Source organism: Asparagus officinalis, chromosome 8, assembly GCF_001876935.1.
Source record: "Asparagus officinalis chromosome 8, Aspof.V1, whole genome shotgun sequence".
Classification (NCBI taxonomy): Eukaryota; Viridiplantae; Streptophyta; class Magnoliopsida; order Asparagales; family Asparagaceae; genus Asparagus; species Asparagus officinalis.
In genome coordinates this window covers 18823946-18838626 of record NC_033801.1, presented here as the reverse complement: position 1 = coordinate 18838626, position 14681 = coordinate 18823946, and the positions used below count along the sequence as shown (strand labels likewise).

Sequence of the window (14681 nt, the reverse complement as noted above, 5' to 3'; positions counted from 1 at the left end):
ATGCTTGGTAATGATGTTGAGGAATCTCAACCATAGATGTGAATGAGATTAGTTAGATGGATAGTACATTCACATGTGACATATTTTCTCTTTGTACTTTACAATCTTAGATGTGAGGTTGAGATGCATATGCTTGGTAATGATGTTGAGGAATCTCAACCATAGATGTGAATGAGATTAGTTAGATGGATAGTACATTCACATGTGACATATTTTCTCTTTGTACTTTACAATCTTAGATGTGAGGTTGAGATGCATCCACCTAACGACCAAGCACCAAGTTTGTATTTGTACCAAGCATACTTCTCTCTATATATACATACACAAACACACACACACATATATAAAGGTATAACTAGTTTGGTTATGCCCACTGTAGAGAAATAGAAAATGCAAGGAATCTAACACTAACCTCTCATATATAGAGATTAGGAAGATATTACAAAATAGTCATGAGATAAAATTATATCCAATCACATCTGACAATATCCCAACAATACGTTATATAATATCTACTAGATCTAAAATATTAATAATATTTAACACTTCGCCTTAAGCTAGAGCATGTATACTATATATGTCCAACTTGTTACAAATGGAAATAAAACACCTATTTGCTGAAGATATGGTAATGTCATTTTTTTCGAGAATACTTGAAGACGTTAATAAATAGAAAATTGTAGTCATATTCAGAAGAAATACTAGGTGGGCTAGCGAGTAGAAACTCTTAGTGGTCAGCTAGTGAAAACCCAGGACGGTAAGCCAATAGTAACCCTATGTGGGTAAGCTAACAGTAACCACATGTGGGTAAGCCGGTAGAAATCCTAGGGGGTAAGCCAGTACAGACCCTCGACGGCTAAGCTGGAAGTAGCAACAACGAAGAAAAAAGAAAACGCAAGATTGATCCATTTCTTGCTTGCTCAATCTTGGATTTTCGGCGTTCTTTGACAGAAAAAATAATAAAATCAATGCATCTTGCTAAAAAGGAGAATAACGAAGTCCAGGGAATTCGATCAAAGAAGGATGGGACGATGAAAGCAATCACCAGAAGCTGGTCGGGCAAGAGCACAGTTCACACCATAGCTATTGTTCATTATTGAACAGTGACAGACCTTATTCATGGTGAACAGTAACCAAATGATGAAGACAATCACCAGAAGATGGTCTTAGTCGTGATTTTCATTGCTGAACGTAGGCCTAGACGGTATCTAAGCCACCCACATAGCTTGTAGGAGCGCCTAGAAGAGCATCAATCGCTTGCACAAACTGCACCGTGATTTCCTTCACTACAACCTTCGCATTCTCCAAACCCTGCCGACGACCTCTAGTCTCCACCAACTATGAACACCTCCACCTTATCTAACCTTTAGCAAAACCTTCTCTACCATCATTAAACAAAGAAATAAATCCATCTAGGTGCCAGTCTGACACCCAGCACATCTAGAGCTTTCTATAATATGACATATATTATCAATTATCATAATTAAAAAATAAAAAATAGGAAAACAGTCTAGGCCCGCCTAGGTGCCTAAGCTCTAGGCGTTGGGTCCGGTACCTAGGTGGCTTAGTGCTTTTTATAAACTTGACTCACACATCAGATAAGTGGATGAAAAGCTGTCGCATTAGTACTAAAGGATCAAATTTGGTGCTTGGAACCAAGTATGTGCGTGGAGAAATTTTCAAAATAGACTCATTTACAACTTTATTCACCAAAATCGACCTATTTAAAACTTATTTACAAAAATCGACCAAGTTTCAGCCACCTCAGCAGCGTTGATTGAAAATGGGACAATTTTGAAAAACATACTTTTTCTAATTAATCGGGGTTGCTAACCCCAACTAATTAGAAAGATGGTTAATTATTTTTTAAAATAGTCAAGGTTGGCAACTGTGACTATTTCCTTTGAGGTAGGTGTTGACGTGTGGTAGGCTATCTTTGAGATATGTGGCTTGATGGGTATCACAAATCAGCACACATCCCAAAGCACATTCATGATAATAGAAGTTGGTGGACAAAGCCTTCAGTCTACTTAAATTTATAGGAGCTTTTCGCAACTTTTGTACAGAAGTTAATAAAAAAAGTTGCTAAATAAAAAAGTTGCTAGATGTAGCTAAAAGTTGTGAAAAGAATAAGCATCTAAATTAGTGAACCAAAAAAGTATTTTGTCGATTCGTGTATGACCCATGCAACACCAGAACGAAAGCCCGTAATTAATAAGTAAAGGTTATTAAAGGATGAATATTGGTTTTAAAATAAAAGAAATAAAAGAAGAAATGAGCTCAAAATTAGAGTCATCCCCTCTTCCAAAGCTAATCAAAGACTTAGCACGTTGTAAAAACTAAGAATGTAAAGCAATAAATGAAGAACTGAAACTCTTAACAATAAATAAAATAAAAAGCAGGACATGTTGCAATAAGTGCAAGCCTCGCTCTTAAATTGATGATTGATGTAATAACTCAAAGAAGAAAAGGAGTCGAAAATAACTCTACAAAAAAGAAATGATGAAATGACTCTGAAACAAATAAAACATTAGATTGTAAAAGAGGTAGTCTTTTTTGAATAAGAAAATATTACATTCACAAATATGCAGAAGGAATCAAACAAATAAGGTGCTAGCTGAAAAAACATCATACGTCAAATATCATTCTTGCTACAAACTATTGCGATAACTGAGCTAGCTGAACTTATACCTACATAGTGAATGCAATAATGCATGTATTAGATGACGCTCATGGAGTGAAAAGACAAACATTGGTGGCAATAAACTCTAATAATGCAATAAACTATAATAATGTCTCCTGACATAACATGGATTATGCTAGCCTTTTCCTTGAAGTCTCAGTACATATAGAGGCATGGGCAAATGCGCGTGTCCATGCATATAAAAATTAGTTTTTGATTTTTTTTTTAATTATTAAGTGACAGTTACTCAAGATTATGAAAATAGTTTATTCTAGAATAGAACTCATTCATCCAGTTTTAAGTTGTACAAGAACTACGTTTTTGTTACTTCAGTATTGCCTGGTGAAATACATCAATAGTATATAATAGACCATATTTATTTATATTCATTACATCCTGCATGCATCTGCCTCAAATGTCCCTGCATCTGGATTATAGAAATTTGTCTTAATAGAGACTTGTATCCATGTCCAGCAACACTTGTGTATGTGTCACCCAAATCATATCCTGATTATGTTAGTTTCACTCAATAAAAGTAAACTCAACAAGAAAATCTTGCCAACACAGGATATTGAACATATTTTTAAAAAGAATTCAGATCTGATGAGACATCATTTGTTCTTCAAATACATGAACTTAGCCAGCTATCATTTGGAGTGAGTTACCAAAATTCGTGGATGATATTATTTGAAGGCTAAGTTGCATGGAAACAGGTACGGGTACAGGACGCCCCAAAACTGTAAAATGTAGGGTACGGGGACACAGCTACATATATATATTGAATTAATAATGTACATGAGATAACTTTTTTCCGCTTCGTGTGTCATTAGAATTAAAATTCCGATCATATTTTTAAGTTTCTTTTATCATATTGATTATCATAAATTGTAAATTACTCATTTTTTTAACTAGAGACCAAAACAGCTCATTAACTATATTTAGAACTTGGGTATGGACTGAAACGAACCCGACCCATACCTAACTAGTTTCAAAAAACGGATGTGAAGTGTAAGCTATATGTTCAGAAAGTCTTTGACAAGTGTTTTAAATTAACACATATATCGTATAATTGAGTACATGTTGTAATAAATGCGCATATATTCAAGAAGTGTCCATGAAGTTTGGGGACGGGAAAGTGTTAGGTAAGTGTCCGGTACGAGTACAACTTCATTATAGAAGTAACCGGGTAACTAGTTTGAAGGTAAAGATATTAGTTAATGAAATAGATTCATTACCCAAAAATTTGGCATGGAGTACGAGATGCTAACACTTTCCAGAACTATTGAGGGAAAATGTAGCATAATTAGCAGAAAAATAGTTCAAAAAGATATAAATAAGAGGAGCATAAAATCAGAATCTTAAAGATTATTAAGAGTGTTGCCATATGCATGTGGCCATGCAAGCACCAGACATAAGCTACTGACCTATAGCATGTTTAGTAACTTGGTCAAAGTGGATTATAATCCAAAAAGTTGATTATAAACCACTTTTCCATGTTTGGCAACCATATATTGTATTAGTTTGGATTATATCCACTGAAAATTAATATAGAATCCTAAGTTATTTTTTTGGTGGATTATAATCCACATGTTTGACCAAGTCAAAGACAAAAATGACAATCGCTTTTTTATTCTCATTCTTCTCCTCTCTCTTTCTCCTACTTTTTTTGTGATGAGGAACTTTGGCTAGGTCCCTTAGGTATTAGGAACGAGGTCCAGGGTTCGAGCACTCCCAACCGCATAGGAATAAGATTTGGAGTCTAAGCTCTCCTACCATAAGGAGCACATCCCACTACCAGAGGCCCACCACTAAATATTCAAGGTAACCAATGGGGGTTCCAACACCACCCTAATATCGTCTATGGGGGTCCGAACCCCACCCCAATATCAATCCTAATTAAACAAGCCAATTAAAACCTCAAACCTGTAGGGTCCCTCCTATTCAGCTCAACTCCTATGTAAGTAGCACCAACGGATCAATACCCATTGGATGAATATGAAAGACAAATGTGACATAGACATCGGTCGATCCTTGGACCTCTTAGTCTAAGGCTTCAATACTCAACCACTGTGCCACCCACTAAGGATCTCTCCTCTAACTTTTAAGGGTCTTCTTGTCATTCTAACATAATAAACTGCGGATTATAAACGACTCTTTTTACCAAACACTTGAAACATTAATCCATTTGGATTATAATATATAGATGTAGTATAGCCTCTTCAACTAGGTTATAATCTAGAAACATTAATCCACTTGAAACATTAACTAGGTTATAATCTAGAATTGCCAAGCATGTGCTCAATAATGCCTCTTCAACTAATTGGATCCATGGTATAGGAGATTATTAGGTGTTTATTAATAAAAGGTTAAGTGAATGAAGTCAAAGCCCACCCATGGCCCTTTAGCGTTTGTCACTAGCTCATGTTTAATGTGAATGATTGGATTGGTTTTGATCTAATGGTTCTTATCTATGAAGGGCCTTTTACTATTATTAAGTGGGAAAGAGAGACGACAAGAGAAAATAAAATATAGAGAAGAAAAAGAGAGAAGCTCAGAGAAGAGCCATTTCTAGGGTTTTTCAGAGCTTGTTGGAGGTTAAAGAAGAGGGCATTCTCTTGAGGGTTTATATTTAACCCATCTTCCCCAAAGTTTACCCTTTTTTGAAATTCTTTTAGCTTTGTGCGTTTTCCTATTGGAGGTGAAAGCTATCTTGTACTTGTAATCTTCCATTCAATGAAAGAATTGTAGAAGATCGTACCTAAGATCGAAGATCGCCTGTAGAGGTCGATGGCGAAGTTGAGAAGGCGAGATGAAGTCGCCTACGAGGTGGACGAACGGACTCGCCTGAAGGCGAGGACGAGAGAGGCGAGCCTGCAGTGTCATCGCGGAACTCGCCTGCTGCGTGGTGTCAAACTCGCCTGTAGCGATCTCGCCTGTAGATCGTGAACTCGCCTGACGTGGTGGAAGACAGCTGGATCCCACCGATTGGAGTGAGAGCTCGCCTTAGGGTTTTCCTATAAAAGGGAAACCCTGTTCATGGAGTGAGTTTGAGCGCGAGAGCAGAGAAAGAAGAAGAGATCGGCGGCGGAAATTTTTCTGTTCTCTCTGCAGTTGGGAAAATTCAGATTTTTATTCCCTTTTGTCCCTGTTCTCATTTACTGTTGAGAAGGGGTTGGTGAATATTAATTGGGGAAGTTATTGTAATAGAGAGAGAGTGTTTGAGCATTGATTTTAGATTAAAATCAATTGCTATTTGTTTGAGAGATCTCAAGTTTGAGATCCTCTCTCTTATTTGTAACTTTTTGTTATTAATAAGAAATTATTGTGCCGCTCCCGTGGACGTAGGCATATTTGCCGAACCACGTAAAAATATGGTGTCTTGTTTTTGTAATACTTGTTTGGTTGTTGATAATTATTCCAATCTCGTTTGTATTTGTGTGCCTTCGGTTTCGCTGCGCACAACAAGAATGAAGTTGGCATTGTTTTTTATCTCGTGGATGTATGCTTGTGTTTAGCAAACCACTTGTAATCTATGTCTATTCTGGTTGTGATTGTTCTTGTTGTTATTGCCCTCTTTGTGGAACACTTGTGTGGGCATCCTAGCCTCCCATCCCCTTCCTTCCCTACAGTGGCTGATAAGTTTTTTCTTTAGCTTTGATATGTATCACTCGGTTTGTGCCTACTTTTGAGGCATTGTGATTTTAACCACAACTTATTCACTTTAAAATAAGCTTCGCAGTTTATGGATTCATAAGTTTGCACTTTTCCAGGTACCAAGAGCAGAAGTGACTTAAAGGAACTTTCATCGTTAGTATATCCTTCAAATGTACCAGAAATGGGGAGAGTGTGGGTATAATCAAAAGAGTAACTACATATTTGTTCTCAGTTTGCTTTGCATAAGATACTGATTACACCATATGTTCATGCTCTCAGATGTGTCCACTATCATACATAAATAATATTTAAAGATACCATGTGAAAGAAAATTCCTTTTCATTTCTCTTTTATCTTCTCTAAGCAAATCAGTGATAACATTTCTGCAGCTTGTCACTTGTGAGGGGTTTTTACCAAGGAGATGAACAAACCATTCTTCCACAAACTGATCCCACTATCCTTTGTGACTAAAACTTTTGTCCTTAAAAGCTGTTGACTGATGATATACTACCAGAGAGAGAGAGAGAGAGGGAGGGAGGGAGGGAGGGAGGGAGGGAGAGGGAGAGAGAGAGAGAGAGAGAGAGAGAGAGAGAGAGAGCACTTTTTGGATATAAAGGAAACACCATCGGAGATACTTCGAACAATGTACTCATGGACCTATGGTGATCAATAAAGCTTAAGCCCTAAGTAATTGATGGAAATCTGCTTCTTGACCACAGGCAGGACACACTGGAATTCATGACAGAATGAAGAGAAAATAATTAGTAGACTACATATTCACACTTAACGGGAATTAGGATATTTATCAAGCACGAGCCCCTTATCAAATTCAGAATGGGTTGAGGCAATAAAGCTCCCTAGGTATAACAGTCAGCTATCCTCTCCGGATTTCGACAACCTGAATACCAAGGGAAAGGTGGAATACACCGCTATTAGGAGAGAGCATAATGAGTAAATGTCGATGCCATCTTTGACTTTTTGGATGGGGCCAGCACCATAAACTCGATAACCTGCACCGCGGAGTCAATAAATGAAACTCAATAGAATCCTAGAATCCTAAACTATCTTATTCGAGCACACACGGAATACACAGCAATAGAATTCACACAAGTGAGTATTGTAAAGAGGAATCTTGGGACAGAAAGCTAAGGGATTTAGACCTCCTCCCAGGGGGAGAGTAGCAAAGGTGTTCATGCTACAATATCGGGTATTGTAAAGAGCCAAGTACTTTTGGATTAGGCACAATAAGCATAACTTGATGTTTGTTTGCTGCTGGTATAGGCAGGCCAGATACATGCAACAGTGAGTATAGAATTTGCTAGCTGAATATTATCAGATATTTACTGATGTACAACACAAAGTCAGCTGAGACAAAGGAAACCCTCTCTGATGGCCCTATACTTCATAGCCCAGGAGATCATAAAGATTGAAAAGGAGGCCTAGTTTGCTGGATTAGATATGTGTTGATATTGGGGTCCTCCCGAGAAAAATCATGCCTTTATCTAGATCAGCCTGGTTGTGGGTGGTTACCATGTATCACAGAGAAGCCATATAGAGGTCTGTCCTTTGCCACAGGTACTTCCCTCCCACTCTTAATATTTGAAGTCTGCTCCTAAATGTTCCATTATAATAGTTTAAAGAAAGAAAGTTAAATTCAGAAGTCAGTGCAAGTACAATAGGTTGAAATAAATTAACAGCAAAAGGACTTGAGTCATGATTGCACATGCAACCACAGTGTGCATGTAAAATCATGTAAAATACTAGGTATAAAAGAGAATGTAAAAAAACAACCAGTAACATAAATTAGCCTTCAAAAAACAGCATCATTGACTTAAAGATGTTATAAAATGGGAAAGCATCTGAGTAGAAATACCAAAGAAGCCACAATAAACTAGATGAAGAGCTCACTTGAATTGGAACATCAATTGAACCTATAACAGCAACTTTGAGAATCTCCAACATAGAATTAGTGCCTTCTCTGAGAAGCTGAAAAAGTGGAGGGGAAGGTTATAATGAGATTCACCAAAGAAACAGTAATAATTTGAAGATGCTCCTCAAATGAAAGATAATTATTCAAAAAAAGTACATGAATTTCGCTGAAATCCATTTGAACATCAAAACGTGTTGCCGTTTCCCCAGAATCTCCATCTGATGTACTTTTACAATATCTCAAATGGATGCCCATCACATTGTTCTGAACAGAAAGATCTTGACCCAGGTGCATAAACTTCACATCTAACTTAGGCAAATTGAAGCTAACCTTCCAGGAAATAAATAACTTTTGTTAATCAATATTGATAATACAATTTGTATCAAAGGAAATATTGTTTCTAGTTTAAACTGGAAAACAAGAATTATGACGCAAATCATGCATAAGGCGAATAAATTAAATTAACAGTTAAACAAAAAGTGAAAATCATACTATTTTGCAATCAGCATATATTAACACCGCAAAAACTGTCACAAGAAAGAGCTACTAGCCACACCACAAATGCTTTTAAAAATCTGTCATGTTCTTTTAGCAAGCCAGAACAAAGGCAGCAATGAAAAAATTGCAAGTGGCACTACTATGTACTAACTATGGTAAAATTTAAGGATGGTTGCTTTTCTAACATAGTGCTGCAAAGAAATACATTTCAATCTTATATTCATAACCGTTTCAACTTTTTATGTGAACAATTAATGAAGGCTAATTGAAAAGCATTTGTGGTGTGGCAAGCAGAAAGCACATGTTGCTCGAGGAATTCTATGGCTCTTGAGATGTTTATGAAGGCTAATTGAAAATTTTCAAGTACATTTTTTAAGATTCCTGTGAAATTTTAGGAAAGTACACTGGCACGATAGTTTCTGTTTACATTAGGCTATATCTCTTCATATTAAACACAGACCATCCTGCCAACTGCATGCTAATGAGCAGTTGCAAGGAGAAACTTGCTGGACATAATTCCAGCAAATTCAGGTATATATCAAAAAAGAAGAAAGACCAAGAAGCTCAAAACTATGTTTATGCACTGGAGAATATTTCAAGCAATCAAGATAAAAACCTTGTAGTACACGGCCATATCCAAATAAAAAACACTGAGAAAATGAAGGAAATAACAATAAGCATCCATGAGAGGGAAAAATGTAACCACATTATGACGAAGGAAGAAAACTGCCATAAGAGGAAAAGAATGGAGAGACACATGATGCAAACCAAAAGAACAAGAAACAAGGACCCCAGGTTGATGGAGACTTGATATGGTGCATAACTGCTGGAGATATATGCTTCACTAAAGCAAATTAGGGGAAATGCAAGAGGAAGGAAGAATAAAGAACGCACAAACAGCATCAAAATCTAGCACTTCTTCCAACGGAAACCATTCCACTACAGTAAAATACATGACAATTACTAATAGTTCTGAGTAAATGACGATATTAAATAAAACACTCGTCGCCTAGAATTTTCACTGAAAGGACATTGTGGTTTGGCAAAGCTGGAGATGGACTTGCTCATGCATTAATACAATAAGTTTAGAAATGTTTGCATCAAATGCTACTACACAAATGGAAGCTGCATTATTGAAATGGAAAAGTACACGCCAGTGGTAATGATCTGCAGCACTCCATTAACCGTCAGGAAATGAAATACCCAACTTGGTAATCCAAAACCTTTTGGCATGAATATGATTATTGAGGATATCCTTTTATTTCACATATTGGTATGAATAGAGAGAGGGCACAATAACTTTCACCTATTAATACACTCCCTGCAAGTCTCTAAAGATTCAGTGGCTCATAGCTCTCCCGGCTTGGCCCAGAAATCCGCCACAAAAATAATGCACATGATTCATGTTGCTTGGATAGAACATTGCATATATTAACAAATTCTTTTACAAGTAGCAAGATGAGTACACATCAGTTATATGAAATTCCACATAGTTCCAAATTGAAGAATAACCTTTTCATTCTCCTGTACCCATGAATTGGAGCATCAATTTTGACAGTTATCATTGCAAATAATACTCCCATTCAACGTATGGATAATACTTTGAGAGGACAAATTAAACACTTTATGATATTTAGCCTCCATTATTCCAACATAACAAGAAAACAAAACTATCAAAAAAAGCCAAGACACCATATAACAAGACCATCTTCACCTTGTGGTGCTCTACCACGTTGATTACTACCCACATCTCAAGATTTAGTTTTTTTTTCCAAAATCTTTCTGGGCTTTCTTCTTCTTCTTCTTTTTCCCCTGACGAAATGGACTTACATGAGCATCAGGCAAGGAGAAGGCATTTAGATGATGATGACCACGGCATTGAGGAAGAATTGAGGCGACATCATTTAGGATATTAGCAGAAGTAAGTCCGGCAAATAGATCAGCAAGGTCAGCAAGGAGGTGACACGCCAAGATGGTTGCAAGGAGATTATCTTTGGATGAAACAACAAAAATTGATTGGGCTTGGATAAAAGGGGAGGAAATTGAGGTTCCACTGGTAGCAAGGAGATTTTTATCGGATAGAAACCTTGAAACAGGGAATAGATTTAAATTTGGTTGGAGGGGCAAGGTGATTGAAGTTCAGCTGACACCGAGATTTGGATGATGCAATGAGAAGAAGCAGGGAATTGGTCTGTGAGTTCACCTGACAACCAAATTTGGAGGATGGTGGGGACATATTAAGGACTTGCCAAGTTCTGGCTGAGCCGCTGCAGCAATAACAATGATAGAAGAGATGCATGATCAATGAGATCGACAATATTCTTTCAGGGGCAATGTTTTGTGATGAGCCGTGATCAGGAGAGCTTGATTAAGTTTTGTGATTAGGGACAGGGATGGCAGCTCTCATACAATGAGAAGATGGTAGGACCCAAATTATAAGAAAGCTATGCTGCCTTCATTTTCTTTATATATCTTATTATGTCAAACTACAATAACAGCCTTTAACAATGATCTCGGGCCTAAACTATCAAAAGTGAGAAAACACGTGATTTTAACATTCAATCATCCATAAAGATAATAAGTTTGCATCTGGATGATACATATGAGGGCCTCAACAAGAATGACTTCTACTTCATATATGGTTTTACACTACATTGATCATGATCACCACTAGTATGAATCACCTATTGGATTGACCACACTAAATCAGGCATAAGCAATAGTAAACGTGTAAACAGATGTAGACATCAATGGATATATCAAAAACCATTCATATGATGCAGAAGTAAAATTATATTCCATATCTAGCTTTTTAATTTTGGATGGTTACTGATATGCGTAACATAATCAGATACAGATAATATATGGATAATTTTGGGGATCAAAATGACTAAACATTTTTAGTTTTATGTTAGTGGATCTAAAATCAATTTTGGTGATGTAAGAGTCTGAACCTAGTTTTTTGAATATCAAACATATTATTGGTATGATTTAGGAGATTGTGTTGTATTTACACATTTCTTGTAGCATATGACCTATAAGTTTTAAATCTTATTAATTTTCCTCATCTCGCATGAAATCTATATCCATCTCATTCACATTTGGTTTGCATCCACAATTGATTTTGATGGATATGGATATGTTTTCCTTATCAAACTATATATATATATATATATATGGTTGCATCGTGATTAGAATCATCAGCAAAGCATATACATATTGTAAGTGTCTTATCCGATCTGGATCTTATATTTTTGCATCTCTAGGAAACAGCCTGAATTGCTACATGTCATGTTCTTTGTCAGGATGAGGCCTTCTTGTTTCAGCCTTTCAGGTGTATGTGAAAATGTGTTCTTAAGATGGTGAGCACCAGGTTCTGCACAGTTAAAGGCAAAATGATTCATAGTGGCAGCTCAGTCTGAAATTTCATTTCAAGATAACAACCACAAATTGATTTGTACCATCTAGGCAATAGCATGCAGTTGCAATGAAGCTATTGCATATGACTAGCGTGTTAAACCTCTCTTGAAGAGGTTGGTCCCGCTACTGGCTCAGACCATTCAAATCTTAATCTACATGCCTTAATGCAGTAGGCAAAAGTAAAAATGGTTTGGAAAGTCTTGCTTTTGCATGAACACAACCCAAATGGGGTACGTCTGAGAGGCATACACTCTTTGGAACACTTAGTGCATGGGTAGAATTAGAAATACCCAGGTCTGGCCTATTTTTTGTGGAAACAAATAGGACATAAGATGTATGGATCCATTTGGATGAGTAGAATGCAGCTACTCATCCAAATTATGGGCCCAGATTAAGAATCTAGACTGTTAAAGCAACCTAAACAAACAAAAATGACAGTAAAAGGAATCAGTAAATACCTAAATACGTTTTCAGTTTCTTTAGGGAGTCTCTCAAGTTGATATCTCAAGTTTTAAATCGAAAGTACTTTTAAAAGAATCCCCAAAAAATTGAATCCCTCAAATCTAATAAATTGTCTGAAATTGGCTCCTCTGATTAACATGTTATCTTTAACTTGTATTCAATTTATGGGTTTAAAGATATGTCCAGCCGAAAAGAAATGACAGGAGGAGATAAGGGAAAGGAAAAGTGGTAAAAGTGGGAGAGGGCGGCAAATAGCACCGCTAATAGCGTTGGCGGCCCCTTTCGCAACGATATGACCCAATAGCGGTGACATATTGTGGAATATGTACTTTTCGCTCGCAAACACAGCCAATAGAGCGTCATAGCAATGAATAGCGGGCGATTGTGGGTAAATTTCATTGCCTCAGGATTCGGCGAGTAGAAATAGGGAACGAAGTCACTAGACAAATTTGGTATAATCCCACTCTTCGTCAGAGATCATCTAGAAAGCGAGTAGCTTTGGATGCATTTAGACAGAAAAACGAGCTTTTTGGCCGCTATTTAAAAGTAGTTTTAGGTTTATTTTTTTAATTAAACCCGACCGACACACCTAAGACACGATGTTTTAAATCATTACCAATCGAGGTTTTTGGTTTCTCTCTTTGAGTCTCCTCCTCGCAATCCAACTCTAAAAAAACCCTAGCCCCCAAAAAATGTCACTGCCTCCCACGGCATCCCACATGCTCCCACGACTTTCGACATCTCCTAGTTGTCTCTCGCCGCCCCCCACAACCTCCAGCACCTCCTCTCACCGTCACAGCACCTCCTCTCACCCCCTCTCATTGTGAGCTCCTCTTATTGCAATCCTCTCACTGATCACCTCCATCTTCTCGAAGACGACGACTCTTTGACTCCTCCCGTCCTCTTCGATATTATGTGAAAGTTACATGTCTATTTTATGCTTAGTATCTCCATAAATAATCAAATATGCATTTTTAGATTTTCTAATTTTTTCTTTACTTTTTCTTTTTTTTAAATATTTGTACATATTTAAATTAGACCACTTTTTGAATTTGTGCTTTTTACCGCTATTTTGCCACAATAACACTAAATAACCTTAGCAGTGCTCTCATTGCTATGCGACGCTATCCGCTATCTATAACCTTATAATTTTGAGTTAAGGTAGACATTAACCAGAGGGACAGTTTCAAATGGTTAGTTAGATTTGAGGGACTTGACCACAAATCATATGTTTTAGGGTACTCTTCCAAATTATGTGAGATTTGGGGACTGATATCAAAAAAGAAAACTTATGAGTATTTTAAATGAAGATGTTCATTTATAGAAAAATGAAAATTGAGTTCTCATAATTGTTATTTGATGTGTCCTGATAAAACCCTTAGTTCTAGCCACTTTTGAAAATCTTCATATACTCAAACTTTGTTTCAAAAAAAGAAAAACAAGAAAACTAAAATAAATTATATCGTTCAAAGTAATGAATGTTTCAGATGCTCTACCTCGAAGAATGGAGAGGTAGATGAATACAGTATAAGTTACAAATGATGATAAAATGAATTCCAAAAGTAAATGGAAGTAATCATAGTCAACATATTGGCAACTGAATCCTACTAAACCGAGGCAAAACATTCCGAGCAATAAGAAACGTGAAGCACACAATAACACCATGCAGCTGAGAGTTAAATAGACCAAAATGAAAGAGAAGATGAACCACATAAGAATACACAAACCTTTTCCGGAACTATAGGCTTCTTCAGTAGAGATGATATCTTATTGTTTTCCGACTTTTTGGCTTCTGTCACGTCCAAAGTAGAGCTATCTTTGATATCAGCTCCAACAGAAGCCTCTGATTTCTTTTTTCTTTTAATAAACATGTTCTCATTCAAATTTATAGTGACGTCACCACTTGTCAAATTTAGGTTCTTGATCCCAATCCCTTGTTCCCTGACACCGAAGTAGATAAATTTCAGCAATTAAGAGGTGATAATGGCAAGTATCACCTGTCAAATCAGGTGACCAACTGAAGCTTTTGGAGTT

The 14681-nt window shown here is 36.8% G+C and overlaps 1 protein-coding gene across 4 annotated transcripts in view; it reads right to left on the bottom strand.

Moving 5' to 3' along the window:
• Positions 1-14681, bottom strand: part of LOC109819442 (protein SABRE-like) — a 91511-nt gene that overhangs the window by 46272 nt on the left and 30558 nt on the right. For 2 of the 4 annotated variants that reach the window (XM_020385171.1, XM_020385172.1), the window contains exons 5-7: positions 14375-14588; positions 8424-8597; positions 8246-8323 (exon numbers count right to left, since the gene is read on the bottom strand). In XM_020385171.1, the coding sequence (XP_020240760.1) occupies positions 8246-8323; positions 8424-8597; positions 14375-14588 (466 nt within the window). Of the gene's footprint in view, positions 1-8245; positions 8324-8423; positions 8598-10479; positions 11124-14374; positions 14589-14681 lie in introns of those variants that run through there. The other 2 variants (XM_020385173.1, XM_020385174.1) reach the window with 2 other exon arrangements.